The sequence below is a fragment of the Acanthisitta chloris genome, unplaced genomic scaffold (assembly GCF_000695815.1).
Source record: "Acanthisitta chloris isolate BGI_N310 unplaced genomic scaffold, ASM69581v1 scaffold9108, whole genome shotgun sequence".
Lineage (NCBI taxonomy): Eukaryota > Metazoa > Chordata > Aves > Passeriformes > Acanthisittidae > Acanthisitta > Acanthisitta chloris.
Window position 1 is genome coordinate 30,904 of NW_008685334.1, and position 27,755 is coordinate 58,658.

General features: G+C 37.9%; 1 protein-coding gene across 1 annotated transcript in view; it reads right to left on the reverse strand.

Annotated features, from left to right (window-relative positions):
* The window catches only part of CRYBG3 (beta-gamma crystallin domain containing 3), a 47,637-nt gene that overhangs the window by 14,651 nt on the left and 5,231 nt on the right, over positions 1 to 27,755 (reverse strand). Inside the window, exons 3-15 of the mRNA XM_009079724.1 lie at positions 26,851 to 26,898; positions 26,417 to 26,529; positions 25,259 to 25,406; positions 18,838 to 18,977; positions 17,375 to 17,489; positions 16,177 to 16,212; positions 15,205 to 15,338; positions 13,289 to 13,415; positions 8,544 to 8,686; positions 6,228 to 6,354; positions 5,172 to 5,204; positions 1,234 to 1,343; positions 587 to 713 (exon numbers count right to left, since the gene is read on the reverse strand). Of these exons, the coding sequence (XP_009077972.1) occupies positions 587 to 713; positions 1,234 to 1,343; positions 5,172 to 5,204; positions 6,228 to 6,354; positions 8,544 to 8,686; positions 13,289 to 13,415; positions 15,205 to 15,338; positions 16,177 to 16,212; positions 17,375 to 17,489; positions 18,838 to 18,977; positions 25,259 to 25,406; positions 26,417 to 26,529; positions 26,851 to 26,898 (1,401 nt within the window). The remainder of the gene's footprint in view (positions 1 to 586; positions 714 to 1,233; positions 1,344 to 5,171; positions 5,205 to 6,227; positions 6,355 to 8,543; positions 8,687 to 13,288; positions 13,416 to 15,204; positions 15,339 to 16,176; positions 16,213 to 17,374; positions 17,490 to 18,837; positions 18,978 to 25,258; positions 25,407 to 26,416; positions 26,530 to 26,850; positions 26,899 to 27,755) is intronic.

The following is a 27,755-nucleotide window of genomic DNA, read 5'->3' on the forward strand; positions in this document are numbered from 1 at the left end:
TGCTCAGTGGTAGAGAGGAGTGGGCAGAGAAGCCACTTGCTTCTCTTTTAGCAACAGTGTTAGGGCCAGCTCATCTTTGATGCTCCTGCAGAGGAGAATACCAAACTACGGAACAAAGGCACAGATATAACATCAGGACTCCAGAGATGTCTGTCCTGTGTGCAGGATTACAAACAGATGTACAAAAGGTCTCTCAGTGCAGCTGAGGAAGGGGAATGATAAGGTGGCCTTGGTGGGCACCCAGCCGGGGTCACCCTGCTGTAAGACTAGTGAAAAAAATGCCAGTCAATGCAACTCGTACAAAAGAGAGCAACTTTGAGCCAGGACACCCAAGAGCACACACCTACAAGTGACCACATGGCATGTGTGCATGCAGCCTGACTTGTTCCTAACCCAAAAAATCCTGTAAGCCAAGAAAACAAACTTCAGTCTTTTCCCCAATTAGGAGTTTGTTTAGCACAAGCACTCGGTTCAGACATCTGACTAGGAAAAGAGTTCCAAAATATGTTTGTTGTTGTTTTTTTCCCCCCCCAATACAGTCCTTAAGTTTGTTGTTGGTTTTTTCCCCCCCCAATACAGTCCTTACATATTGAATAGGCTTGAGGGACTTGATTGTAGCAGTTGAGCAGCCACAGGAACTGAGGTCAACATACAGGCCTTCTTCCAGCACGCAGTGATTGTCAGTGATTTCCCCTTTGTAATACAGGAGCCAACTGCAAGAATAATGAAACAAAAAAGATAAGCTGCTCTAGCTGCTTATTAACAGTAAGTTTTTTTCAAGACTTAATATTTGCTAAGGACATAAGGAATAAAAAATTTCTTTGTTCTTGTCAAGCTTAAAGGTAAGGTGACTTGAAAGGCTATGTGACAAAGAAACCAAAGCAACAGAATCAAATCACGTGGTACAGAAACCTCAATTCCAGAGTCAAACGACGTAAGTGGAATGCAGACAATTCCACTGTACCAAGTTCTCAAAATCTGGAATAAATTCTATTTGGAGTTAATGAAAGAATCACAGTAACTGTGCAAACTTCCCACAGGGAAAGCAAACTGCTGACTACCCAAACCAAGGACAGGACGACAGTTACTGAGAGGCATTGCAAGACAAAGGATCTAAGACATGATGGAATATGATGGGCATGTGTTATGTGCTTTCAGCTGCCTGAAATTTAGCAATGTTTAAAAAAAAGTTCATATTACTGAAAATGGTGGCATGTAAAACAACAGACTTACCATCCCCGAAGAACCTTAAAAGAACATGGTATGAATGATGTAAAATCAGAAACTTCTGCTGTGAAATCTATACATGCTCCTTGGAAATGTGTATTACTGAAAGCTTTGAGCTACAAGAACAAAACAAAACAAAAACAATGACTAGAAGGCAAATGAAGGCATTATCATTAATGTAAACAGAGAAAGCTGTACTCTCACAGAAGTATCCATTCAATTAATAAAGATACAATAAATTCTCATTTAAGGAATCTTTTACATTTCTACAGCTGCTTTATTTGTAGAAAGATCAAGTATTTTATCAGTTCTGGGCCCAGTACAAGATGCTTCCCAGTGATGCTAAGGCAGGCAGTGTTATCAAGCATAAATTCAACCTCAGCAGGAGAGGGCCTAGACAAAAAGAGGAGGGTAGGACTAAAGGCTGTTATCATCCATTCAAAGTACCCCTGACCTGCAGCTAACACTTGCTACAGTTCAGCAATCCAGCGATCAAAACAGGATGGGGAAGCTTTGGTCAAATGATACAGACCTACTGTTGACAAAGTGCCTTGAAATCTGTGTTTTTCATATAAGAACTAGCAGGAGAAATTCTGAGGGAACTGGGAACTCCTGAAGTTTGGGTAATCTGTTTTTATATGTCATGGTGAAGAACTACAAGTCACACTGAACCACACCCCACCAGTAGTATCTGCTCAATTCACCCTGGAAAAGCAGTAAAGCTGGAAGTGTTTCAGTAAAAGAAAGGAGAAAAACAGAAGAAAAAAACTAGTATGATATAGGCTATGATCTATAGCAAAGTCACCTAGAATTCTGTACCCTTGGGCTGCTACTGTGTAACTGAGATGAATTCCCCTTTAAAGCCTGAAAAAGAGGCTGGAAAAGAATGAAAATGTTAACTGTATCAAGAGAACAGCTCATATTCTGTAATGGAAGAAAAACACGATGGCTGTTGCAAGATCTACTTCCCCCTTCATGCCCCAGATTGGCCTAGCTTCCTGCCAAAGAAAAGAAATCCAATGCTTTTGCCAGTACAGAGTGAGAAGGCCAAACACAAGTATCAGCACATGATTTTATGGAACAGCTCAGTCTATGTTTATAAAAGAAATGAATATGTTTCCTGTTCAAAAGAATAAGAAAGGCTTAACTAACCAGGCCTTGCATGCTGTAACTGCTAATTGGAGGACACAAATCAGCTAGAATATAATGAATAAAGTGTAACCAATTTTTCTGTAAATACAATTGCACTGCTATGCCACAAAGCATCTATTTAAGCTGTAATTACATAGTATTTTCTACCCACTCATCTCAAAGCTCTTTACAAAAAGGAATATATATATACACACACAGTCTTTCTTTCATAGACCATGTGCTATGCAAGGCTTTTAAAAAAGATCCACAAGCCATTTTTATACAGAATGTATCTAATAATGAATGATGGTCTTAATTTGCCAGAAGCTGGGGTGAAGTAGTGATTCCTCAGTGAAAACACCAAGTATCTGCAACTAGTCTCAAACTGCAGCTATCCCTCTTTTGTCAGGGTTCGACGTTACTATAGGAGGTTTTGCTTCCTAAAAACTCAATGGACAGCATGTTAAAATACAAATACAAAATATCACAGCAGTTATATCTGCTTCCTAAATCAACTGTACAAGTCAGCTGCTATTGACAGAGGCTTTGTTCTTGGTTGGGCAAAGCCAAACTTTATTTAATAATTAAAATGAATGGCTTGGTAGAGTTGGTGATTTCAGGCATTCTTACACTACATGTACTTGGTTTAATAGGGAGCCTGGCAGGTGGGAAGGGTCAGGGGAGTTACTGAGAGATTTAAGAAAATTTAGCTGCTTTTCAGTTTATGATGAGCAACTAAAAACAGAAGTGAAAAAAGACACACTCTTGTAGACACTGAAAACAGTTTCCTTAGCTCAGACATATGCTTATTAAAGGTGGGAGAATGAATAATCATTCAAAATAACCAATATATGGTTTATACAAGGGTCAAACATCAGGATCCTTAAGGATTTGCCAGCTCATATGCACCATGCTTTCAAGTCCCAAACCAAAAGACTGGTGCATACATGAAAACTTTTATTTTACTCTGAATGAAAAATGTTTCATATTTATCCAAAAGACTGTCCTTTACTTATCCTAAGTGATTAAGTGTTTTCCCATAAAAACTTACTCAAAATGTTTCCCCTCCTTAAAGAGCTGCAGTGATATGAATGATGTTCTTCCTTCCCTAGCTGTAGGGTAGAATTCTATGAAAACCAGGTTGTGATAAATCAGGACAGTAATTTTTTCACAAATAGTGTTAAGACTGTTATTAGAGAACACAAGAGGCAAAACACAATCTAGTACATGCCAGTACTTAAAGGTGACTGTGCATATACACACACAGTTTTTTCCATGCTGCTGGAAATAAAAATACTGTAAAGCACAATTTTGAAACTTCGAAGGCTTGACTTGACCTTAAAGGTCTGCAAAACTGGAGTAAAGCATTTAAAGAATAGTTGTTTGGAGATCTTGAAAAAATAGAAGAATTGAAGATGGAAATAAAATTATCTTCAACTGTTTGGACCTCACCAGTTTCACACGAGTCAGATATTTTATCTGGTATCATTTACCAAGGCCAAGTCTTTAGATTTGCCATGTGAATAGGTCTGGCAGGAAGTCAGTGTTTAAGACTAAAATAATACACCAATTATGTCTTCAGACAGGAAACATTTCCTGTAGTCCTGGGTTAATCATAAAATTGTAGAACTAGGATACTTGGAGAAAAAGGAGGGTGTGGTCCACCTGCTGAGCAACACAATGCACGTTATTTCCCATTCAAGCAAGAAGGGGTAAAATTGTGTCCAGATGACAAAATACTTAAGTTTGCTGAAAAAGAACATTGAGCTCCAGAGACTCTTTTGTCTGAAAAAAATGTCATGTTTCTTGAAATAAAATTTTCCAAATTTGCTTAATTAAAAGCATGCCATAGAGAGAGCAATATAACCACTGAGATCATCACCCACACTAGCAGCATACTCTAAGACAGAAAAAGACAAATCAAACAACTAAAGCTGGAAGGGAGGAGAGTCCTGTTGGGACAGAATGTTGCAGGAGACACAGACCATGTGTGGTGATGAGCCCAGCTAGAGCAGGCTTTTGTTTTAGAAAGATAACACAAAGGTCCATTAATGGAATGCAACCTTCTAAGATACGGAAGAAAAGTGTAAAACCCTAAACTAACTCATTCTTGAGACTAAAAGTGAATTACAGGGACTGCTTTTTCTTTATAAGTTACCACAAAGTTAGACACAACTTTCAGGGAAATTGTCAAAATGTATCACAGAGGAGATTTATCACAGATTTAACATAATCAGGATGTATTCAGTTAAGCTCTTATGTTACTGTAACAAAAAGGGAACCATGGGGCAAGTGGTGTCTGCTCTTTAAAGAGTAGCTATACCTGTTTGGGAGACTATGAAAACCAGAGGTACCAGCATACAAGACTAAAACATCCAACTTTGAGATGTTGATGAATCTGCAGATTTGACAAGTGCAGTTAAATTTTCTCCACTCTATATTTTCATGAACACAATAGTGACAAACCAGATACAATGCAAAATAATGGAAAGAAAATATGCCACAAAGAGAAGCATGAATGCGTGTGATGGCAAGTTTCCAGAAACAGTAAGGAAAGAAGAGGAAAATAAATAGCTATAGAGACCCAAAGTTACACAAAACCTATTAACTGCTTGCAGTTTTGAGGACAGAATACTAAAGGGTATGATCTGGAATAAAGCAAAGAGCAGAACATTTGCAAACTTAACCTTTATACATCTATACGTTTCCTTCATCTGAAGTAGCTATCAGCTGAAGCAAGACATTCAACATTACCTGCATTTAATTATTAAATGTAGTTTAGTACTCGAGACTGTAATATAATGTCAACATACCAAATGTGGAGGTTCATTCATTCCAAGTGGCTCCTGCAATTACAAATACACATACGCATGTAAAAAAACCAAAATTAATTACGTTGCATTTCCTAGGAGACATGTCAAGTTCCTGAAATTTGTTAATTATGAATTCAAGAGCAGAGAAAAACACCCTTCCCAGGCTCTTGGCACAATTCTCTTCCCCAGTTTCTGCCATCAGCTGCCTGTAAGTTCACGATTACCTGCCTGACTGTGCAGTGCCTTTCAGACAGAACTTGCATCAGCATTAATTAGTTCACATAATGTGGATTAGAGTTCATGTAAATGTCTCTGCATTTATTTTTAAGGCTATTTCTTGAAAAGAGACAGAATTGAAAACAATAGAAGACTGTGACACCTCTTTTGACACAAGCACTTCAAAATAAGATTAAATTTTCCTTTCTTATTTTGAGTGCATTAGTTATCACTTATTACTTTTTACTTATTTATTACTTATTATTATTTAATACCTATTACTGAGGATTGTCGTTGTTTAGCATTTGGGTTTGGACAGTTCTGGCACTAATCTGTTTGGGCAAGTTGCACTATCTTGGACTGAATAATGGATTAAAAAGTATTTCCTGTCTTTATTCACTTAAGATGTATTACAAATATTTCGGCATAAAAATAAGGAAAAAAAATCAGACTGCTATTATACAACTGTATGGGCCAGATAAATTATCAAGTATTCTTATATACATTAGTCATTAGGCATTATAAATTACTATGTTTTAAGGCAAATTAATCTTTACATGCCAGGTTATTCTTTCCATGTATGCAGTCTGCCAAAGTGAAGTTGTTCTTATCAGGTTTCCATGACAATTTTCTCAACAGATAGAAAGATCCAGAGTGTTTATTTAAGCCTCCATCCTGAGCAGATTCATTATGTCATTCACAAGGGTCTTTTAGTTGTTTCCAAGTAAATAGACATGTTTGTATAATGTGGACTGTCCTGTTTAATTATTATGGTATGCTCTGAACTCTAAAGGCCTCATTTCTTCTAAGGTTTTGCCTTAACAAGTTCTGGTAACTCACCAGCTTAACAGGTCGAATTGACATGATGATTTTACTAGATCCTCCCCAGTCAAAGAAACATTTATATTTTCCTTTCTCCAATACATATTGTTCTCCACAGAAATATTTCTGCTGATATGCAACCCACCTGGAAAATGACACAAAAATTAAACTGAAAACATCACATTTTTCTGTGTAGTTTGATGACAATACAACAAGTTAAATACAACAAAAAGTCCATCTGACAGACTGTGCCGTATTAAATGCAATGAGGGGTGCAAAACTGTCACACACTGATTTTCAGCAATATTAAATGCAATGAGAGGTGCAAAACTGTCACACACTGATTTTCTACTTTTACTTGGCAAACACTACTTTGACAAACACAAGACTTTGGGTCTCTGCCTTTCCATTAAATACACATTCATCATGAGATGATGCCTTGCTCAGAAACTCAGAGGAAAGAGATGTAATTGACAATTTTTTGAATCTCTCCCAACTGAATCTCTACCTGTTCACCATTCCCCAGACTGGGCTTTCTTACAACTTTTCCAGTTGGATTTAAGAAAAATGGTGCAAAAAGAGAGAGAGAACTAAATGAGGAAGCCTTGACGAGATAAAGCAAAAGCTTCTCCCACCCTACTTTCCCTGTTCCAATTTAACAAGAAAGAAATCCCCAACTGTGTGAGACTGAGGGTCCCTCTAGTCCTGCACATGCTCTTTGGCAGTGGCAGAAGTAGATGGGGGCTAGTTGGAGTGATGCCACTAACTTACCCACTTCTGGTGGTGCATTCCTCTCTTAGCCACCTATCATGGGGATGCTGTATTAGGGATATTACAGGACATCTCCTTACCCAGTCCTTACAACACCTGTCAATGAATCTGTTTGCTGTTAATTTATCTGATGCTTTTTTTAACCTCTTGGTGCTATCTGCTCCCACAGCCCCCTTCAGCAGCAAGCTCCAGAAACTCACTGCCTCTGGTGTAAGAAAGGCTTTTTTCTCCCCACCTCAAAATCTGTTTTAAAGCAATCTCCAGCTAGTTCTGTAAAGCATCTTTCCAACTGTTGTCATGCAGGATTCTGTGAATGCTACTGCATTAAGCTTGTCTTACCACCTTCAAGATTTTGTGGATCTCATTTGCATCCCTCCTCTCCAAATGGAGTCTCAGCCTTTCATTCTTGCATCTCATCCTCATGAGACACTAATAACCAGGCCCTAGGTAAGCAGTTCAAATCCCCCACTATCACTACCTGCCCTAAGTCTGAAGTGATTTTAGTCTGATCCCTATTACCATCACTGTTAGGGTAGGTATGACAATATTAATACTGCACTTCTAAAATTGCTATTATAAGTCTGGAATTTCCACTCCGTTAGGGTAGGTATGACAGTATTAATACTGCACTTCTAAAACTGCTATTATAAGTCTGGAATTTCCACTCACCTGATTCCATAGTGCTCTTTTTCCATAATGTCTTATGTTTTAGCATTTATTTTTCATGTACGGTACCACTGTGTCCCATATAATAGCCTACTCTATCATTCTGATAGAGTAACTCCTCTGCTTATCCTTCCTGTGAATCTCTGCAGTATCTGCTGGATCAGAGCTGTAATTTCATGCTAAGCATTCTAGTTCCCCACACACTACTTTTTAGGCTTCTAGCACTTTTGAGTTTTGTCCTTGCTTCATCAGGTAATACTGCATATCTCTGCCAACAGAAATTGCAGGTGGTCTAATTTACCTTCCATATTTATTGCATTTGTGCTGTTTATTTTCCTCCTGAACTTCACATATGCACACTGAAAGTTAGCCACGTGCACCCTGTAGGCTATATCAGCTTGAATCAGGTACTCTTCCACACCTGTTGGCTTAACCCCCTCCTTCTAGTTTAAGTAGTTCTCTAAAAAGTATTTTAATTTTCAGTGCCAGCAGTCTGACTTTATTACAAATACAGCACATCTTATTCTTTCTGTACAGGCTCCACCTGCCCCAGAAGGTATCCCAGTTCTTAACATACTTAAAATGTCTCTGATCTCTCTTCTGTATTACTGCCAAAGCTCCTGTATAATGAAACTATATTCTGTGACACCTCTGGAGGGACATCAGAAGCTTTCTCTAGTAACAAGAACACCCAGCTCCAAATCAAGGTGTAGGTATGAGGGCTGTAGAAAACTAAGATTTTTTTTTTCTTTCCAGTCATCAAGAAAACTCAAAGCAACATTTTTCTCCTCCAAATGTTTATCAGCTGTACCATGTGAAATACATTCTGTCAAAAGATGTACCCAGCCATGCACAAAAATACTTAATAGTTCCATCCATATATTTCAGTAGACTTACACTCCACTTCTCACAAGAATCGACCTTGTCTCTGGGCCAAATCCAGCCTGCTCCAAATCAGGGATTTCTTCATTGACGATGTCTAATGCTTTCCCATCTTCATCATCAGACTGATAAAGTGCCACTGATGACTCTATGAAATCCTAAGAGGCAGCACAGGAGTTAGAATACAGGCTGTCACAGCTCACTGACACTTCATAACTTAAAACATTTTGGAAAAGAGCTGTAGGCTGAAAGAAAGCATTTTATAAAGCGGTGAAGGGACTTAGGTATGGATCTTTTTGGGTTATTCTGGCACTGAAGGGCTAGAAGCCTGGCAATCTGATATGGCCTTCAGTGGTTTCCATCAAAGACAGGAAGAATCTGCTGCCCCTGAGCACCATCCTCTCCTCTGTGAGGATGACTGAGCATGCAAACATGCCCATGTGCGAAAGAGAAGAGCTGGGAATTTAGCATGAATCTTCCAACAGCTTCACAGATGGCTACTCCAAGCATGTCCACAATTATAGCTTTTCACTTCAAGTTCTTCTTCCTCATCCCTTTCCAGCAGCATGGCAATAATCACAGAGAGGAAAAGACTGGGCAAGAACACACAAGAGGTTTGTACTTTTTGGATGCATCCATTGCATGACTAATCACCAGAGCTATAAATAAATCCTGCATAACACTGTCATGTTCTCTCTTATATAGCTCTGTGACATGGCTTTAAGCTTTCAGCTAGCTTAGTCGCTTGACCAGATTACTTGCACAGCTTCAGATTATTTGAATTTGGGTTTCAAATCTTCAGCTTCTTAACCACTTAGCAATTTTAAACACATAGTTCAGTCACTGCTTGGAAAAATGGAAAACAACAATCCATACACTTTATTCCTTTAACATAAAGCATAGAGTTCAGTGTTTCTCAAACATTCAGCAATGTTACAGTAAGTTGAATCCAAGTACACCTTGCACAAGAGATAAAGGCTATCAAGCAAATAATTTGGACAACAGAGATACACTAACATATGAGGACACCACTATAGGAATTATTACACTAAATACTTGCTGCTGTAGCACCTGCAAGCTACCAACCAGAAAGCAGTATGCTGAAGGCTACACTGAGAAAACAAAGACTTACAACTATCAAAAGGCACTTAGAAATTAAGGCCAGACCAAGCATGCAGCCAGATTCATTTGGTCAGGTGAACCTGATCAAAAAGGCTCTTTAGAGGACACCAGGTCCCTGCACAGGATGCAATCACAGTAAATAATGAAAATCAATTTTAGAATGAATGCTTGATGTGGTTCAACCTCTCTGCACTGTTTACAGGACACTAAAAGGTGACAGAACAAATTCCATAGTAAAACTGATTTTCCTACTGTGTTGACCACCTCCTCCTTTCATTGATTTAAACAGTTGCAACTACTTCAGGTATACACTAGAAATTAAAGTGCCAGATCTTGCAAAAACAACTGCAGCTTCAGATTACCTTTTGGAAAAAAAATAAATTCAAACAACCAAACTAGTACTAGTGCAAAGGAAAAACAGCTACTCTTAGCAGTCCTAAAGCAAAGAATTTGTATGAATACCTGAAATGTCATTTAGGTCAAATCTACACAGAATTTCTTTGACTAAATCTAAAATACTGAAATATATCCTCAATTGTAATTGCTTCCAATACATATTTCAAATTCAGTCATCATTCTTTTCTTCCTGAATTTGCACTACAGCTTCTCTTACAGTAAGCAACAGGGGAAATACTTTTCAAGAAAAGACTTTCAGATGAAGGCAAATCATTCTAGACTTCAAAACATTAGTGGGAAAACTCCAAAGGCAACATACTCTGCTCCACTGAAAAAGACCCAGAAGCTTTGCTCTCCCCCCGATCACGACAGCCACGGGCAAACCCTGGCTTCACAGATTCATTTGATGCTGCAGAAAAGAAGCAAATGCAACTGCCCCCCAAGCTAGCACACAGTATAAACTGCTGTCTGCCCTCGGGAACAAGCTCTGTATTTGATTCTGGTGTGTTCATTATAGATGCTTATAACGGAGCTGGCAGTAGGTGGAAAAAAATTCTACAAGATCTTTCTGCTTTCAAAAACACCCAAGATAGCCAAAACCTGGAAGCTCTTGCAGTATACCTACATGTACACCTTCACCAGTGGGTGGGGAAGGGGACATGCAACAATCCCTCTTTTGTGTGCCATGTCTAACCTTTCCAATTTGTCAGGAAATTAAATTCATGCCTCAGCTCAACTGTAGTCACTGCTATGTGCATGGAAACACGGGCTGGATTTTCCTAGCACTAATAGGCTCTGGTGGAACCTGTCATGTTGAGTGTCGTGGCGCAGGAACATCTGAATAGCTTTGCATAGTACTAAGCCCCATTGACAGAGCTGGGACTGACACAAGCTAATGAGCCACTCTGTACCCAGCCTAGCTCTTTGCAGAGCCATTTACGTGCCTCTGTACCACACTCCCTGCTTTGGAAGCATGACACAAAGACATTTGATCCCACTCTGCCTGGAGCTGACTCAGGTACACAGGGCTCATTAGCTTCAGCTTCAAGCTGCATGAGCCAGGCTGAATTGTTTTCAGGTCTGAGCTGGCCTTAAAGCCAACAGAGTCAAGGTGACCTGGCATGATGCCCCAGCAGATTAAAAAAAAAGAGTCTAGCTGAATTGTCTCCTATATGAGACCACACTGATGAGCATGTATAAAGAGCAGGGTCAATGCTCAACTCCAACCCCTATCTAAACTGACCATGACTAATGCAACTCAGTTACATTTCACAAAATCCTAAATCTTCTACAGAGACTTTTGAATTCATTCAACTAAACCAGACTATGTAGGGAAGAGCAATCTGATATTTAGGAACATCCCTGTGGATTCTGAGATCAATTCAAGCTTTACCATGCCTCCCCTGACAGAATTTCTAGAGAAGAGCTAGTACATTTGCTGTGCAGTGACAGGCCACAGAACTACTTTGGGAATTTTGCCCATGTCCCCTTGAACATGACAGTTTTCTACTGAAATAATTTTAAAATCCTGACCTTAAGTATCGTATACAAAGTCACGAAGGGAGCATATGGTAAGCCTGAACATTGACCCGTGTATTGCACATTGGAGAGAGTCAGGCAATCTGTTGGTCAAGCCAAACAACAGAATTGCAGTGCCATTAGTCATTTTACTGGCAAACAGCTGCCTTTAGTTATGCTACAATCTGAGGAAAATTGTTCCTTGCACTTTTCTTATCAATATGTACATATTGATACACATTTATACACCAATTTCAATGATCTATGTTGGTATATGACTGCGAATGATATATGTTTTTAAAATGTTAATGACTGGAGCCTTTTGACTGTTCTAGGTGTGAGTCAGATTAAATACACACATATATGTGGAGGGCCATTCTTGCTAGGCACATGCACTGTTTTAAGCTTGTATTTATGTCCTTTGCCAAGACAAAGATCAAAAAAGATCAATTTAAGTTGCTCAAGTATTAACTGGAAAAGAGAGAAAAACTAAAATTAGTCAGTAATTGAATAGGATTCTGCACATTCAAAATGAGGAATCTGAAGAAATTTCCTGCCTGTTTTTTTCTCAGAAATCTGAAGACAAATTATTTAGAGAAGAATATTTATCTTCAATTGAGTTTATTCTCCTATCTTTATTTTAAGTTATATGATAGATTCTGATTATAAATATAGCTTTTCCTAGGGGCCTTTCATAAAAATCAAAACTACAAATTGTGAATTTAAGCATGGCATTCTTGGGTTCACATTAACTTTTTAATTTTGAAAACAATGTTGAGACGGTGTGTTTGCTCTAAATGCCTATCTTCAATCACACAAAATTCCTGGCTCAGGAATATCACATCTCCTCAGACGAGGAGATGAGTAATCCGAGTATACAAAACTGAGTAATATCAGAGTGAACAATCTAATTCTCAAAAGGAGCCACTCTTTGCAGCTGTATTTAAAGCTCACAGAGTTCCCATTATAGTAAAAAAGTCTTCAAACCCCCAAATGAACAAACAAACCCCCCGAAACCAAAGGAAGTTATAAAGAAGTTTTAATCCCATGTTTCTCCATCACTAAAAAGTCTAATTTTGCTTCCAATATTGGACTCTTATAAACAGGTTTTATTATTATTTCATCTTTGCCCCCGCTAAACACATTTTAGTAGCAGGATTTTTTTTTACCATGATTATTTTTGCTGCCAAAATTTTCTGGCAGAAAAATCACAGAGACAGAGGGTAATGCTGTTTTAAGGCTTGCAACAGCTGCTGCGTTGAAAAGCTATTTTTATTTTAATAAAGAACTACACTGTACACTTAGGCATGCTACACTTTTAAGAAAATTCTGTTCTAGACATTCAAATGACTTGAAGTGCAGAAGTGAGTTATTTGGAAAATCTGGCAGGTACACAAGGAATTCTGCACAATAGATTTTTTTTTTGTATGAACTTTACAAAGGGCATTTAGAACCTGTTTCTGCTTTACAATGTACATAGTGCAGTCTAAATTAAAAAAGAAAGAATGAGAATGAACATGGGCAGAAGATGGAACGACTAACCCAAGACAGCTGTACTATATACAAAGAATAACCTTCCTCTTTATGTATAGAGCTGCGCATAATTTGTATGAAATTCATGTAAGAACTTACGGCCTGAAGGAACCGGAAAGACAGGAGGACTAACCTTCCTCTTTACGTATAGAGCTGTGCATAATTTGTATGAAATTCATGTAAGTACTTACAGCCTGAAGGAACCGGAAAGACAGGAGGACACTGTCAGTTCCCCCCCATGAGTGTCTGTCTTCATAATCTCCCTCTTCCAGCAAGTACTGACAGCCTTTGTAGCGTTCCTGATCATAGGCAACCCATCTATGGCAACCACACAACAAAAGAAAGAGAAGTAAGCAAAAGCAAAATGATTGCACAGACAATTTTCTGAAACAAATAAAAGGAGAAGAGAACATCCCAAGAACACTAAAATGAGTATCACAAACTCAGCTAATGAACAAAGCAATGCTTGTTTGAAATCACAACAGGCACCCATGAAGTGTTCTCTGTGGATCAGAATCCCACCATGTGATTCTGTATCCAACAATAGTTTATTTAAGTAATGCTTCCCCATGTACCTCCTCTCAGTCAGCCGTATTCCCAACACCAATATTCAGTACCACAGAGGCTAGTATGCATCTAGCTGCCAAAACATTCTAAGCCACCAATTGTCAATGATAAAAAACCCCAAGCACTAGATTTTTTCAGTGTAATAATAAATGATGAGTTTCTACCCTTGATGGAGCTGGTGACAAAATTAACATATTTCAGCAGAACAAAATTTTGCCCCCTTTTATTTTTTCCTGCTCTAATCTAGAAACACATATATATGAATAGACAAGCAAATTGAAGATATATAAAACATACTGCATATGGAATACGTTTTAGCACTAAATGAATAAAACTTTTAAAAGTATTTTGAACAAACAGAAAAGGATTGATTAAAAGAAAGTATTTCCACATCAACTTTGAAAGCCCTAATAGATCTTAATTTGAAAAAGTGCTTTCCTCTCGTTCTAAGCATTTCTTTCATTAAAGCTCCCTTGTAAATATTAGAACTGTGGTGCAAATTCTGTTGGCATTGAAATTTGGCAGGCAGGGGTAGCTTTACTTTGAGTACCATTTGGTTTACATTAACTCAGCTGTTTAGGTTACCGCAGTACTAAAAATAAAAGCCACCACAACAGACAGAACAATGATTTTTAATAATTTGAGGCTTCCCAGATAGCAAATACACAATGTATTTATGAATAGATTATTTTAGTATCAACAACTCAGTTTGTTTTGAATTTAGTGCTCATAAGATTTTTGACAACAGCCCCAAAGGACTTATGCGATTCAATCTTTATCTTGAAGTATTAACATGGAAATCCCCTAAGAAACAAACCCAGATTTTTCTGACAATTATTTTATTACTATGCTCTTTAGCAGAAGCAACCACCCTGCATGCTTTCAAACAGTCCTATATTGTTGAGTCTTGGAAGAGGCTGAAAGAACAACATGAAGGGTTGGTAGCTCTCTAGAAGAGTTGGCACTGAGTCTACCTTGAGTGCCGTCCTCCTGAGCCTGTGCTACAGAGCCCTGTGTGTATGATAGAGAGGGGCAGGGCATCACAGAATCAATCTGATGTCTCAACCAAGAAAAATAAGAGTAGATTCTTAATTCCAGATAACATGCAAAGGTGGCAGAAGAAAACCATTAAGACAATAAAACAGTTTATAGATTTCAGAGGCAGTATTAAAATGTCAAAATGAAGACTGACCACACCTACCCAAGGTCATTTCAGCAAATTAAGTAGAGACTATTAGAAGTATAAAGCTATTTAAATTAAAGGTCTGGGTGAATGTTGTCATTAAGGAACAAAGTGCCATAGTTTATTAGCATCCAAATGGTAAACATTGACTTCACATCTCTCCCACATTTAGCTTTATCTTCCTATATTCCCTATGACACATAAGACATATGGAGAGGTGGTTTTAAGCAAGTCTGATAACTGACAAAAGAAATATATACTCTTTTTTTTCAAACATTTCACCTGTGAAAGATTCCAATCATCCCTTAGTTAGAATTTCCTAGCATTCCTAATTTTGAATAAGTGAAATATACTTACACTCCACCAATTACACGTATTGATCCGATTTCCTGAAACTCCTCTTCACTACCAAACAACGCTGGGACAGAAGTGATGTTTTCTGAAAACTCTTTGGACCATCCTCCAAAGTTGCTTTTCTCATATATTATTACCTAGAAAAAAAATGATGTTGAACAATGCCCTGAGTATGCCTTGAACAGTAATTTGAGGTTTTGTGTGTATCTACTGCTACACTATGTGGAAGACATCTTTTCCCCCCTCACTATGAAGAAAACTCAGGGTTGCATTCCTCAGCCCTTCTGATTTCTGAATGCCCTAAAACCTGGAGACACTATTTAGATACTTATTCACACAACTCTACATACAAGAATGTACTCCATGGCTGCATGGGCAATGTATATTAGCCTGCAGTAAATTCTACCTGGTCACAGCCAGGCACACTAAGCCTAATCCTTCAAAAGTAAACAAAGATCTTTCTCTGCATTTTGCTGAAGCTATTTCAATAACTTCAGGTGACAGGCCATTCAGGTTCCTCATCTGCTGAATCACACCAATCAGCTATTAACAGCTTTAGTATTTGTTTCAGTATTTATTAGAAAAACACCTGAGTCTTGCATGTATTTGTACAATTAAAAAGGAATTCCTGTTCCCTTCCTCCTTTTCCTTAAACTTGGTATGTTAAATAGGAAAATCTCTCCCGATCCATTTACCATTACAGTGCCTTATGTGTAAAGTCAGAAAAACTAATTTTACTTTGTAAAGCTTTACAGTTCTTCTATAGCAAATTCACACTCTCCTAACACATGAAAAATCAGCTACTACTACTTTTACTCTCATGAAACATTAGAAAGTATTAGCGAATTTTTCTTCAGCAGCAAATGCTGAATACTTAATCAAACATTATATACCCAACAAAAAGAAAACAGTTTAAAAAAAGGTTTTATATTTCCAATGTGCTCATGTTTTATCCTGAATGTCCTCAATGCTTACCTTAACATTCATTGGCATTTGTACCTTTAGTCCACCCTAAAAAAGAGATGGGGGAGAGGGGGAGGTATTTATATTAAAGTCGAAGCTATACTTTGACACATATTTTATAGTACTATCAAAGCATGAAGTCTTTGCAATTATATTCACCATTTTCAGTGCTGGCCATATCAAATGCTAGTTTAAGTACTTTGATATTTCAAAAGGCCAGGAACACTATAAACATGACCTACAAACAAATCAACGCACTGACAAGCCTGTAAGGGTGAAGCAATTAAAAATATTCCTTCGTTGTCTATTACCAATCTAAAGCAAATATTTACTACGTGTCTTTAAGCTAATTTATATTGACCAATTTTTGTAATTTGTTGCATGTATTTCAAGTTTCTTAAGCAGAAATGGTGAAGCTCTAAGGAACTATAAACAACAGAAGAGGGAGAAAATATAAGATGACATATTCATGTCTATGGTCAAAGAGCAAATACAACAAATGCATCTTCTCTGGAAATGCTAATGAGTGATGTTCTGTGAGGGAATAAGACACCTACCTCCCTTGAATGACTAAAGAGACAGCTGTTAGGCTTTGTTCCTTTATGGTTTTTAAGCTCTCTCTTTCTGTAGGCTTGCTATGTATATAGTAGAATTATGTGTTATACTCTTCCACATCTCTTTCTTATGTGGATCTCCACGCTGTCTATCAATACAAAAATTAGCTGCACCTCCCACGATTTGGGGAGGTGGTCAGAGAAATACTATTGGGTACTAAACTCCTCATCTGGTCTTCCATCCCCAGCAGACTCTAACTGTACCATTAAAAAAAAAAAAATCAGCAACTTCTGAAGGGCTTTTTCGTTAATGAATTGGTGTTGGCTGCAATAAAATTAAGAGCTTTTTGGTCCTGTCTTATTTCATCTCCATACAACAATAACTCAACTACAACTTCCTTTCCCAGGAAGATAAGCTGTGAATCAGGTGCTCCCTTTGAACTACTTGGGCAGATGCAGAAATCCAGCAAGCCACAGGGACCAATGTGCTGCTACAACACAGCAAACACACCATGGTGCGAGACAAGTGTTACATGTATAAGGATCAACCTTGAAAGAACATCAGAACCTAAGCTATATTTAGGTCAAAACCTTTGGGGAAGCAACAATAAGAAAAGGAAGGCACACAACTTATTAGGGAATTGTTAAGTCCTCACCATTTTTAAGGGCCGCAGAGATTTTACATCTGCTGAAGGAATTTCAGATGGTGAACTACATTCTTCCAAAACTGTCATCTCTCCCTTGTAGTTCAAGTCTGAATAAGCAAGCCATCTATAACAGTAAGGATAAATGACTCATTAATTTCATTAATTAGATTAGAAAGTATTATTTTCCTTTTTGTACTCACAAGAGCTAGATAATGGTTTAGATACTGACAGCACATCAAAACAAAGCTATTTTCAAATATACCGGCTACGTCACTGCTAAGAAGATTTCAAATACTTTTTCTCAGTCTGTATTATATTCTCTAGATATAAATGAGAGAAGAAAATTACCAATTTGTTCACCAACTCTTATAAGTCAATTTGTTACACTATGAGTACACAGAAAAAGACAGTACTAAGGATGAGACATTTGCACTGAATTTTTTTTCAAGGATCCTCACCTTAAGTGATGACCCTAGGTAAAAGGTGAGGCTTCTAACATCAATCCCACTTCATTTTTTTCAGTGGAAGTTATTAAAATATGATGATTTTTCACACTCCTTTGGAAAGCTATCATAACTTTGACATGAAGATTAAAAGTGCTGAGACTCCTTCAGAATGTTTTAAATCAAAAAGAAAGCTGAATGAAGTTGGACACAGGGTTAGTAGACCAAATAAGGAATGGAGGAAAGGCACTGAGCCATATGGAAAGTGGTGTTCTTAAAAATACACAGACCATAAGCAGTTAAAAGTCATACTAATTTCTGTCATAACTAAGACAAGACTCTGTTTTTAATTCCTTCACCACCTCAAGTTTCATAGACATATTATGAGGCTGTGGGAAGGATGATTTGGCTTATGTGGAAAGGCAAACTCAAGACTCTTAGAACAGCTAGTGCCATTCTGCTGTGATTTATGAGAAGAGACACAGAACTCCCAAAATTCAGGAACTGTGAAGTGTTGGCCAGTTATGCAGGAAACAGCCTATTCTGCCTAATAGAGGAAGTGCTGGGCTACCAAGGGGCCTGTATCATATTGCATCACCTTTCTCCAGAAAGTCACAATATGGCTGTAGCTTGAGTAATGCTAGGATGATGTAATACTCATTTTCTGGTATTCAGCCACAGTGTTGTAAGTTACAACAGGGTGGGTGACTAGGGGGATGGTATCTATTCTCCAAAGAATTGAAAGCTAATTATAGAGGAGCTGCTGCTTCTATTTATAAAGCTACTTGAAAATGGAATTATAGAAGACTCCTGCCAGCAATTAGGAAAAATGCCTTAAGATATTTGGTTCCACTACTAGGAGACCACATAGCACAACACTGAAGTGTAGAGCTGGGAGTATCTAGTCTATGTTAACTGATTTGCAGTAACCCCCCCACAAATACTGTTCATTTTGCTGACTGACTCTCATCCCATGATGTTATTCCTCTATCTGCTGACAAAATGCTATCAAAGAAGTTCAGTACTTACACTCCTGATTTGACTCTTACATAAGGGTTTTTCTCAACATCCAGTTCTTCTAAATTGGCCACTGCACCCTGTATGCGGATAGGAAGTCCCTCTGTGCTACCAGCAGCCAGGCAAAACTCTGCCTCTGGAATGCCACAGTCCTGTGAAAACAAATCAAAGGGTAAGGCTTATCCACACTTGCAGAGTCCGTCCCTAAAGGACTGGTAACCATTCCTTTTTTCCCCTCCATCTTCTCATCCTCATACATGATGCATGCATAATTAAAACTTTCTAGAGGTGTTTACTACATTCCTGTCTCCCTCCCTCCATGACAATTAAGTTCTGTAACAAATACAACTATGGTATCAAGCCATATGAGTTCAATTTTCTGTTGTGCTAAATAAATCTACAGCGTTTTGGACAAAGAAAGAAAAAGATCAGTATTATAAAACATCTATTTTGTTAGGGAGACACACTAGCAATTTTCCAATTACTACAAAGCAATAACCTTTATTACCTTCCTGAAGCTTCACTACTCATAGATACCAAGCTGGAGAGCAACTTGTTGAACATATGAACTCTCTAGAATTTGCAGGGATTTTATTGAACTGACCTCATTTTGTAATATTTACATAAAATGCATTGCCAATACTTTCTTCCCCAGCACACAAACATCATGAACCAGTGAGGATCTTCTGCAAGGCCCTACTTCAGCAAGGCATTACCCAACAGCCTTCCTGGTACAGCCAAAGGTGGCTCATGTGCTTACAGCTTGCTCAGCTGCAGCTGGAAACCTTCAGTTCTCCATGATAACTTCACAGCACCCTTCCCCTTACCCTCCTGATCCACAGGCCCATTTGCATTAGGACAAAGGGCTTGCACAGCATAAAGAGACCTCAAAAGTCCTAAACATGGCTGGAGGAGGATGCTCCCTGCATGTACACTAAAGAGGGATGAGAAGATGTTTCTGAGGGTGCCCTCAAAGAAGCACCTGGTTACTGGATTTGAGGACTACCCAGGAGGGTCAAACTACGACAGAGATACTACATGGACTTTGGCTTCTGCCAGACCCAAAAGGGAAAACACAAGAACTTGCAGAGAAACCCAGCAACAGGGCACAAAAGCAATGTGTAGGGTTGGACTCAATGATCTTTGAGGTCTCTTCCAGCCCAGTTGATTCTATGATTCTCTTAAAGTTACAGCACCTCATCTCATGACAACACCTGCATGCACTCCTTTTTCACACAGGTTTTGAGCAGAGTTTTTACAGAGTAATATCCCACTGCTTCCTGGTTAGTGAAGTTTTTCCAGTAGCTATTTAACTGTCAGCTATAAGTGTGGCAATTATAATAGATGGACTTCAGAATATTATTTCACTTTTCTCGTGAGACCTTTAGTACCACAGTATACTGTTTTGGCAACTCTCCCTCATGCACAATGACATTTCCTCTGTATTGTACCTTGCAAACAATGCATACTATTTGTTCTTAGAGCAAAAACTATAATATTATAAATTTTATTTTCAGATGAGCAAAACCAGAAAAACTAGAAAAAAGACTTTCTATTACAATGCTACTGAAGTGGCATTGTTGTATGCCAACAATGGCAAAGTGCTAAGGAACTCCACACCTCAATTCTAACTGTATTGCTAGACAAGATTTCTTTTTTAAAATCTCCCCATAGTTTTCACATGTACATGTATCTTATTAAATCACAGGTAAGAATTATTTGACATTTGTAGTTTTTTGGGCTTTTTTTTCTAATAATACCTCTTACATGATGAGGCTGAAATCCATAAATCCAACAATAAAGCTTGATATAGAAAATCAGAAGTTGCACCTATAATTCCACAAATAATGATGCTAGACTGTTAATGGTTTCAGATAAATTCTGCAACAAAGTACTTACAAGACTAGACAAGTAGCAAAGTAAACTATCTCCCTGCGGGCTCAGACAGAATATGAGATGGAGATGTTTAATTTTAATTCAGTAGTTGGCTTTTGGTTTTGTTTTTCATTTAAGATTGGAAAAAGCCAGTCTGTATTCTCTTTTCAAGTCTGCTCTCCTGGCTGTGAATCTCATGAGGCAGTCTCCAGCTCAAGAGATGACAAATACAGGAGGGTAGGTAAAGCACAGGCACTCATAATAAAATCTCTCCTATTTATCACCATCTCTCTCTGGCCAGATTTTGACAGCCAAAAAACCTCTACTCATTGTGACGGTATTTTTGTATGTACTAGATTAAGTCCACAAACTTCTTTCATAAACTGTCACACAGTAAACTGAGGTTTTGAACAAAACCAACTCAATTATCTATTTTTAAAGGTAGTAACATGTTTGAGCAAGAAATACATTATATTTTCTAAGCACATTTTTTAAAGTTACAAACACATTGAGTTCTATTTACATTACAGCTGCAGTAAATGGTAACATTTATTATCACTGTAGGACATGAACACTATGTATTTGCAGATGCCACTCAAATACCATACCATTAATTTATACAATTCAAGCATGCAAACTTTGGCTTGGTAAATATTTGCCTTAGCATGCTCATATTTGCCTGAGCGTATTTAATAGGCATCATGACTTTCAGAGGCTTCTTTAACATTCCTAATAAAGCCACCATCTTCAGAAACAAAATGAAAACCACACAAATATGATAGCATTCAGGTTGAGAACTAGATCCTTCAGTCCAAAGCCCTTTCATCTGCAAGGCGTCAAGATTTTGAATTAAGATACCCACATGCAAAACTATTATCATGCAAAACTACTACCACAGTGTTTCAGGCCAGATCCAAAGCTGGGAAGTTTCCTCCCTGTACCTGCCCCCCTAGCTGTGCCACCCCCATCATGAGTAGTCAAAATTCACATCACTCATTATCCTACTAACACATCCAGCAATAACAGAAAAAAAAAAAAGCACAGCAAACAGATTAAGTAGCTGTGCTCATTTCCAATGATAATACACAATCAGCAAATGCTTAGGTAGGTCACAGCCTCCAGGCATCTCACTCTGCCTTCCTTTACTCTCTGGAATTCTCCTCCTATCTCCAGGAGGAGTGCCTGTGCTTCCCTCACAGTCTTTAGGGAGCTGAGATGTTTACAAAAGCATGGGGAACACTTATGGACACTTCCAAAAGAGCAACATAGCCCTCAGCAGAAAGGTGAAGGCTTCTTCTGAAGAGGGTTAAGACCTTAGAAGGAAATACTACTCTTTGGTGGCATCAATGACATTCTAGTCTGACCAAGAGCTGCAGCAGTCTGACCCCCTCAAAGTGGTCTTGGCTGTTTAACCCTTCTTCTGGACCTAGGGTTACAGGCCTAAGAGCACCAGCAAGACTAAATAATTTCAGCACTGCTAGGTCTTCTCCTTGGATTTGTAAGCTGTGGTGACTGAAGTAATCAAGAATCACCTGTCTGAGGTAGATTTTTATGTCAACAACAGGATAAAAAATGACTAAGATCTGGCTTCTCAAGCTAAATGCCAAAACCAGGATGAGAGAAGAGTCTATTGAAAACCAGGCCTAATTAGTTCTGAAGTTCACATGATTACTTTTTAATACATGCATCTTACTTTTGACACATGGTTCATCCTTGGGACATATCAGCTTCTGCAGCATTGTAAAAAAATATTACTCTCTGTTGGTCCTCCAGGCTTTTTTACCCATTCATAATTCTTGCTCCCAGTCAGTGCTCCAGCTCTATCATTCTTGCTACAACCCATCACCACCTAAATAAACTACAGAACTCAGCAGGGCTGGTAGTAAAATAAAATAATATTAAGGAATTAATGGTTACTGTCCTGTAAATACCAAGTAGCAAATGAAGCTGCTGGGTGTCTTCCTATGGCATCTGAGAAAGTAGTCCCTACTTAAATTATTAACTTGTTTTCACCTAGCAAACCACATAAGCAAAAGAAACATACCCTTCATATAACACTGAGAACATTCCCATTACAAAAAGCTTTGCTTAAGGAGAGTCCACAAGGAATCCAGTCATTCCCTGCCTAACCATCTTGCAGGCAGTGATTATAAACTGCTGTTGTTTCAAACCTCTTGTCACCTTACAAAAAAGTGGTTCACAAGGTTACTCCAGAATGTCAATGTCAGGAACTCTTTTTAGGTCTTGTTTTTGGGGAAGTAACATTTAGCAGTCTCTTTGGGCTTCCAGAAACAGATAGCAAAAGCCCTCCAATGGCATAAGGTCACTGTATGAATTTGCAGGCCAGAGAACTGTCTTGGCTAAGCAAATTGTGCTGCAGGAGCTGTATCGAACCTGTGTGTGCAGGCAGATTTTGCTAGCCTAGGCTCATGTTGACTTGCCGTAGTGGAAATCAGTCTCCACACTACTTCAGATAGCTCTTCATTTTACTAGTTTCACGATCTGGTTCTTTGGAATCTCCCCTCTGCCCAAGTTTCTTGAAATTAAATATACATGGATACACCTAATACATATCCAGTTAGTCTAGCCACAAGCTAATCACAAAGCTAACATAATCTTTGCTTTTTGTGGTGGCATGAAGTCAAATCAAGAGCGCAAAGCTACTGGCAGTCTGCTTTTCAGCCAATCTGCTTCTAAAAAATGACGGAAACTAGTATTAAATGTACCTCCAGCAGTTTCTTTCTCTAAAAAAAGACGGAAACTAATATTAAATGTACCTCCAGCAGTTTCTTTAGTAAAAATCTGTTTCTTTTCTTCTTGGCAAGCCCTTTTATTCTCAAATACTTAGCCAATATTCAAATCTGCTAACTCAAGGCATCTGAGCAGCCATTAAGCAAACACCATAAAAAGCCACTTGAAGAATTAGAAGACAAACCAGACAACTTGGACACAGAGCCAATATGGCCAAACTAGTCAGGAGAAAAACCACTGAGCTGCTCAGTCTATGAAAAAGAGAACGACAGTAAAACATGTGATCCCGTAGATCATGCACATGAGCTGCCTGAAAAAGAAATGGCTATTTGTCAAATAAAAACAATGACTGTATTTTCCACAAAGATTTAAATAAATAAATGAGGTGGCACTTTGGCAAACTACCTTCTAAAAGCAGCTCCAAAGCAGTTGAAGTACAGCCTCAAAAAGAGGGATGCTTCCATGAATCAAGGTCTAGAGGATAAAACCTGGCCAAGGGAGTTCCACACCCACCCTAGCTCCATATAGCCCTATGGACTAACAGGAAAAGCCCTCCTAACCAATCATACCTACTAGTGGTTTAAGTTACACAAGAAACAGTGTTGATTACTGAACTAGTGTACTGTAACAAAGCTTTCCATCTGTGTCCCATATAAATGAACCACATACTGAAAAAGGAACAAAGCTCAAATCTATTTAGTTGTATTACAACGATTTTTATCAAGTATGATGATGCTAAACACAGCGTCTTTCCTATCCAAGAGTTTTTTTCATACCCAAGACACATTCAGCTTGCCTTTGCTTCAGACCATAGTTCCACATGTTATTGTGGAATTCCTTTATTTACTTGGTTGCCTACCATGTTATTGATCAACATTCATATTATAAATTGGTCAAAAGCTTTTAATTTATTTAGTTCAAATAAATGCCAACTTCATTATTCTTGCCTTCACCCAGCCTCTTTTTAATGAATTTATTGTCAAGTCTTTTAAGAGAATGAAAAAGTATTTCTAATTGTTACAACATGATCCTCCTGCACTGATGACAAAAAGGTTATCGATTTGAAAATGACCTCTACACTAGCAAAGAACAGAGAAACCACTTTACTGAAAATCTTTCACATTGTGATACAAATGATAATTCACTCACAGTAAGGGCCATTGCCCTGTGAATAACTGGAATGTTACACTGAACAACGAGAGCACTAAGTCTTCTTAAATCACAAGATCTGGTAAATATATTCCTCATTTACTGAATAACAATGGATGCATTGTATTCAGTTTGAGACATTTGATTCATATTTTTTTAACAAAAAGCCTTTTAAACTCCTGGCTGTAGGCAGAGCCACATGCTGTAGGTGTACCACTTGTTCACATGCAAACCCTACAGATGGCACCAAACTGTAGAGAGAATGACAGTAATTTTTGGAGGCTACGCTGTACAAATGGGATTGGAAACCCAGCTACTAACTTCTGAAAGAAAAGTCATACAAACACAGTGGATAGCTTAAGATAAAAACTTTTTTGAAAAATATGAAATGATTCCATTGAACTTCAATTAACTGGACAGGAAAACATTTAGAAGGAGGGGAGTTGCTGTGTCACATGAGGGTGGCAACAAGGAAACATAATCCATCTGCTCATTAATTCAGGATGAAATATAGTGCAGCAAAAGCTCTAGAATTCATCTTGGAAGGTGAAAAAAGTGATTCATAGCAAATTTGAATGGAGTCAGAAACACAATATACATGTTGTCTGTTGCTAGTAATATCCCATATATGTGAGTATGTTAGTAAGAAAGCCTGTACCTTTGTTACATGTTTGATCGAACCAACTGTGAGGTTTCTTGAATGATGTTTCATGCCTGGGACATCCCAAAGGTGATCCAGTACAGCCTCTCCTTCTTCTAGTACATATTTTCGACCCTGGAACTTCGGTTTCTCATAAAAAATCCAACTGTAATAACAGTATCATGAACTGAGTTGTTGCTGTTAGGCAAGACTGTCCCTATAAAGCACATCTGATGGAAAGCCCAGAAATACACTCTTTTGATCAAGCCAGCTATCACATCTTTCTTATGCTATCCCTCAGTATCACATTTACTTTGCTACTGAAAAGTGAAATACACAGTTCTCCTCCAGGATGCAGCCTAACATAACTTAAAATATTAATTGTATAAAAATACAGCTAAATCACAATGCAAATAAACAGCTTTACATTACCAGAATAAATACATTAATTGTCACATCAAAACATGTCTCATTCAGGCAGATACTATGCAAGGCATAAAACATACTAATAATTGCATTCAGCATTTCTTAGGATGTGAAAGAAATGTATGCAAATCCATACAAGGTGGCCTCAAAACTGTAGAAATGTGACATGCATTGTTACTATGGCTGACAGCCAGAGACATTCACTGTAAGCATCACCAATTAAATACCAGTGCAACAACTGACATGGATCCAGCCCCAGCTTCCCAAAGCAAATCCAGAAACACTAGCAAGCTTAAAGGTACTTGTATATATCCTTCTGCATCCACATTCCTGCAAATGCTACATTGCAAACAGCAGCTGAGAATGTTCATTTTACAGTCTTTTTGCAGCAGCTATCATATAATGAAACCAAACTGTAAAAACCCAACATTTTCTTTGGCATACACATGCTTCTAGTCATGATGATGGCTGTACTGTCTCAGCACTTCAGGCAAGAACTTTCTAAACTTACTTGTGGCTCTATTAGAAACTTTCTGTTTGAAGCTAGCTCCCAGGTGAAACACTATATTTTTTTTGTACACTGCAGCATTTGAAGCCTTGTTTCATGCTTTTTTCATTGGTATCAGTCTAATTATAAAGAAAGAAAAAGACACTCTTGCAAATCAGATGTGTGTCATAAATAAAAGAAATATGTTTAAACACATATACAATCTTTGGAAAGACTATTTCAATATGACCTGTATTTCTTACCATCCTCTAATTATCCTAAGTAATGTTCCAATGGGAAAAATCCATGATGAGGTATCTAGCACATCAGAATGAACTTCTTTAGTTTTGTTGCCATAAATATCATAAATAAGAATCTGAAACAATATACAAAGCATGCAAATGAGGGCCCATTTCAACATATAGTATAGACAGTTATTTTCTGCTTGCAATTTGTGCCCCCTCAACTGAGAGGCTACACATTTTCTTCTTCTATGAAACTCTTCTGAATGAAAACAACAATTGCTGAGAGATACAGTAAAATTACTAGTGGCAGCATTTGTAATAATATAATCTCATTATTAGCATGTGCTCTCATATAATAGATTAACAACTTCAGATGTTTTCCATGCAAAATGTTTGGTGTGACAAATCAGTACGGTACATTGAATAATTTAAGTGACACAGATTTTTCTTACCTTTCCTGGTCTTGGATTGTATTTGAGACTTGCCCTGTCAATGAGGTTCTGAAATTAAAAGGATATGGCAAACAACTATTAACACCTACAACAGTAGCACACAGCACAGACAGATTATTCCAGCTACACTATTCCTATACATGTACACAACAGTCACTAGCAGAAATAACCAAGATTTGTTGCACAGTCATTCAGAGATGATGCAAATAGCTACACAGAATCAATCAGCAGAAAGCAACATGTGCTAGAAAGGAAGAACTACTATGGAAGTTATAACCTTTACAAATGTATTACCCTTTCAAAGCAAACAATGAACTGCATGTCTTAAGAGAGGAAAAAAAAAAGATAGCTCTAACACAAACTGAAGTATCCAACATCAGGGAAAGACTTCTTCACTTACATATTTGGTCTGTGCAGCACTTTCAAATTCTAAATATTGATAGAACTCTTTCCATACCTTCATTTGCTACTGTTTTAAGTACACTAAAAAAGAAATGTTAGTCTAGGGAAATGAGTTACATTACTCACTTGCTAACTGAACTATAATTTGTAGAAGACACCATGACAAAACAATCCAACAGCCCAGTAAGCAGATGGGTTTGGGTTTTTTTTGACAAGCCAGCTCTACTCATCTCAGAAGTGAAAGAAATAAAAGAACAATTTTCATACAAAAGGCAGTTCCATCATCTTCAGGTTGAAACACCCTTAACACGGCAAGTCTGTGTTTTGCTATTACAGGAAATTGCTATTATGCCTATTTTCCTGTTGTATTTTCTGTTCACCTATTCTGTTTCACAGTTAAGTCACTTTCACCTGCATGCTGGACCAAGAATATTATGTTTCTAAACTATGATATTAAAGTCTAATTACTTCTGATTACTTTAATGATAAAAGAATTAACCATA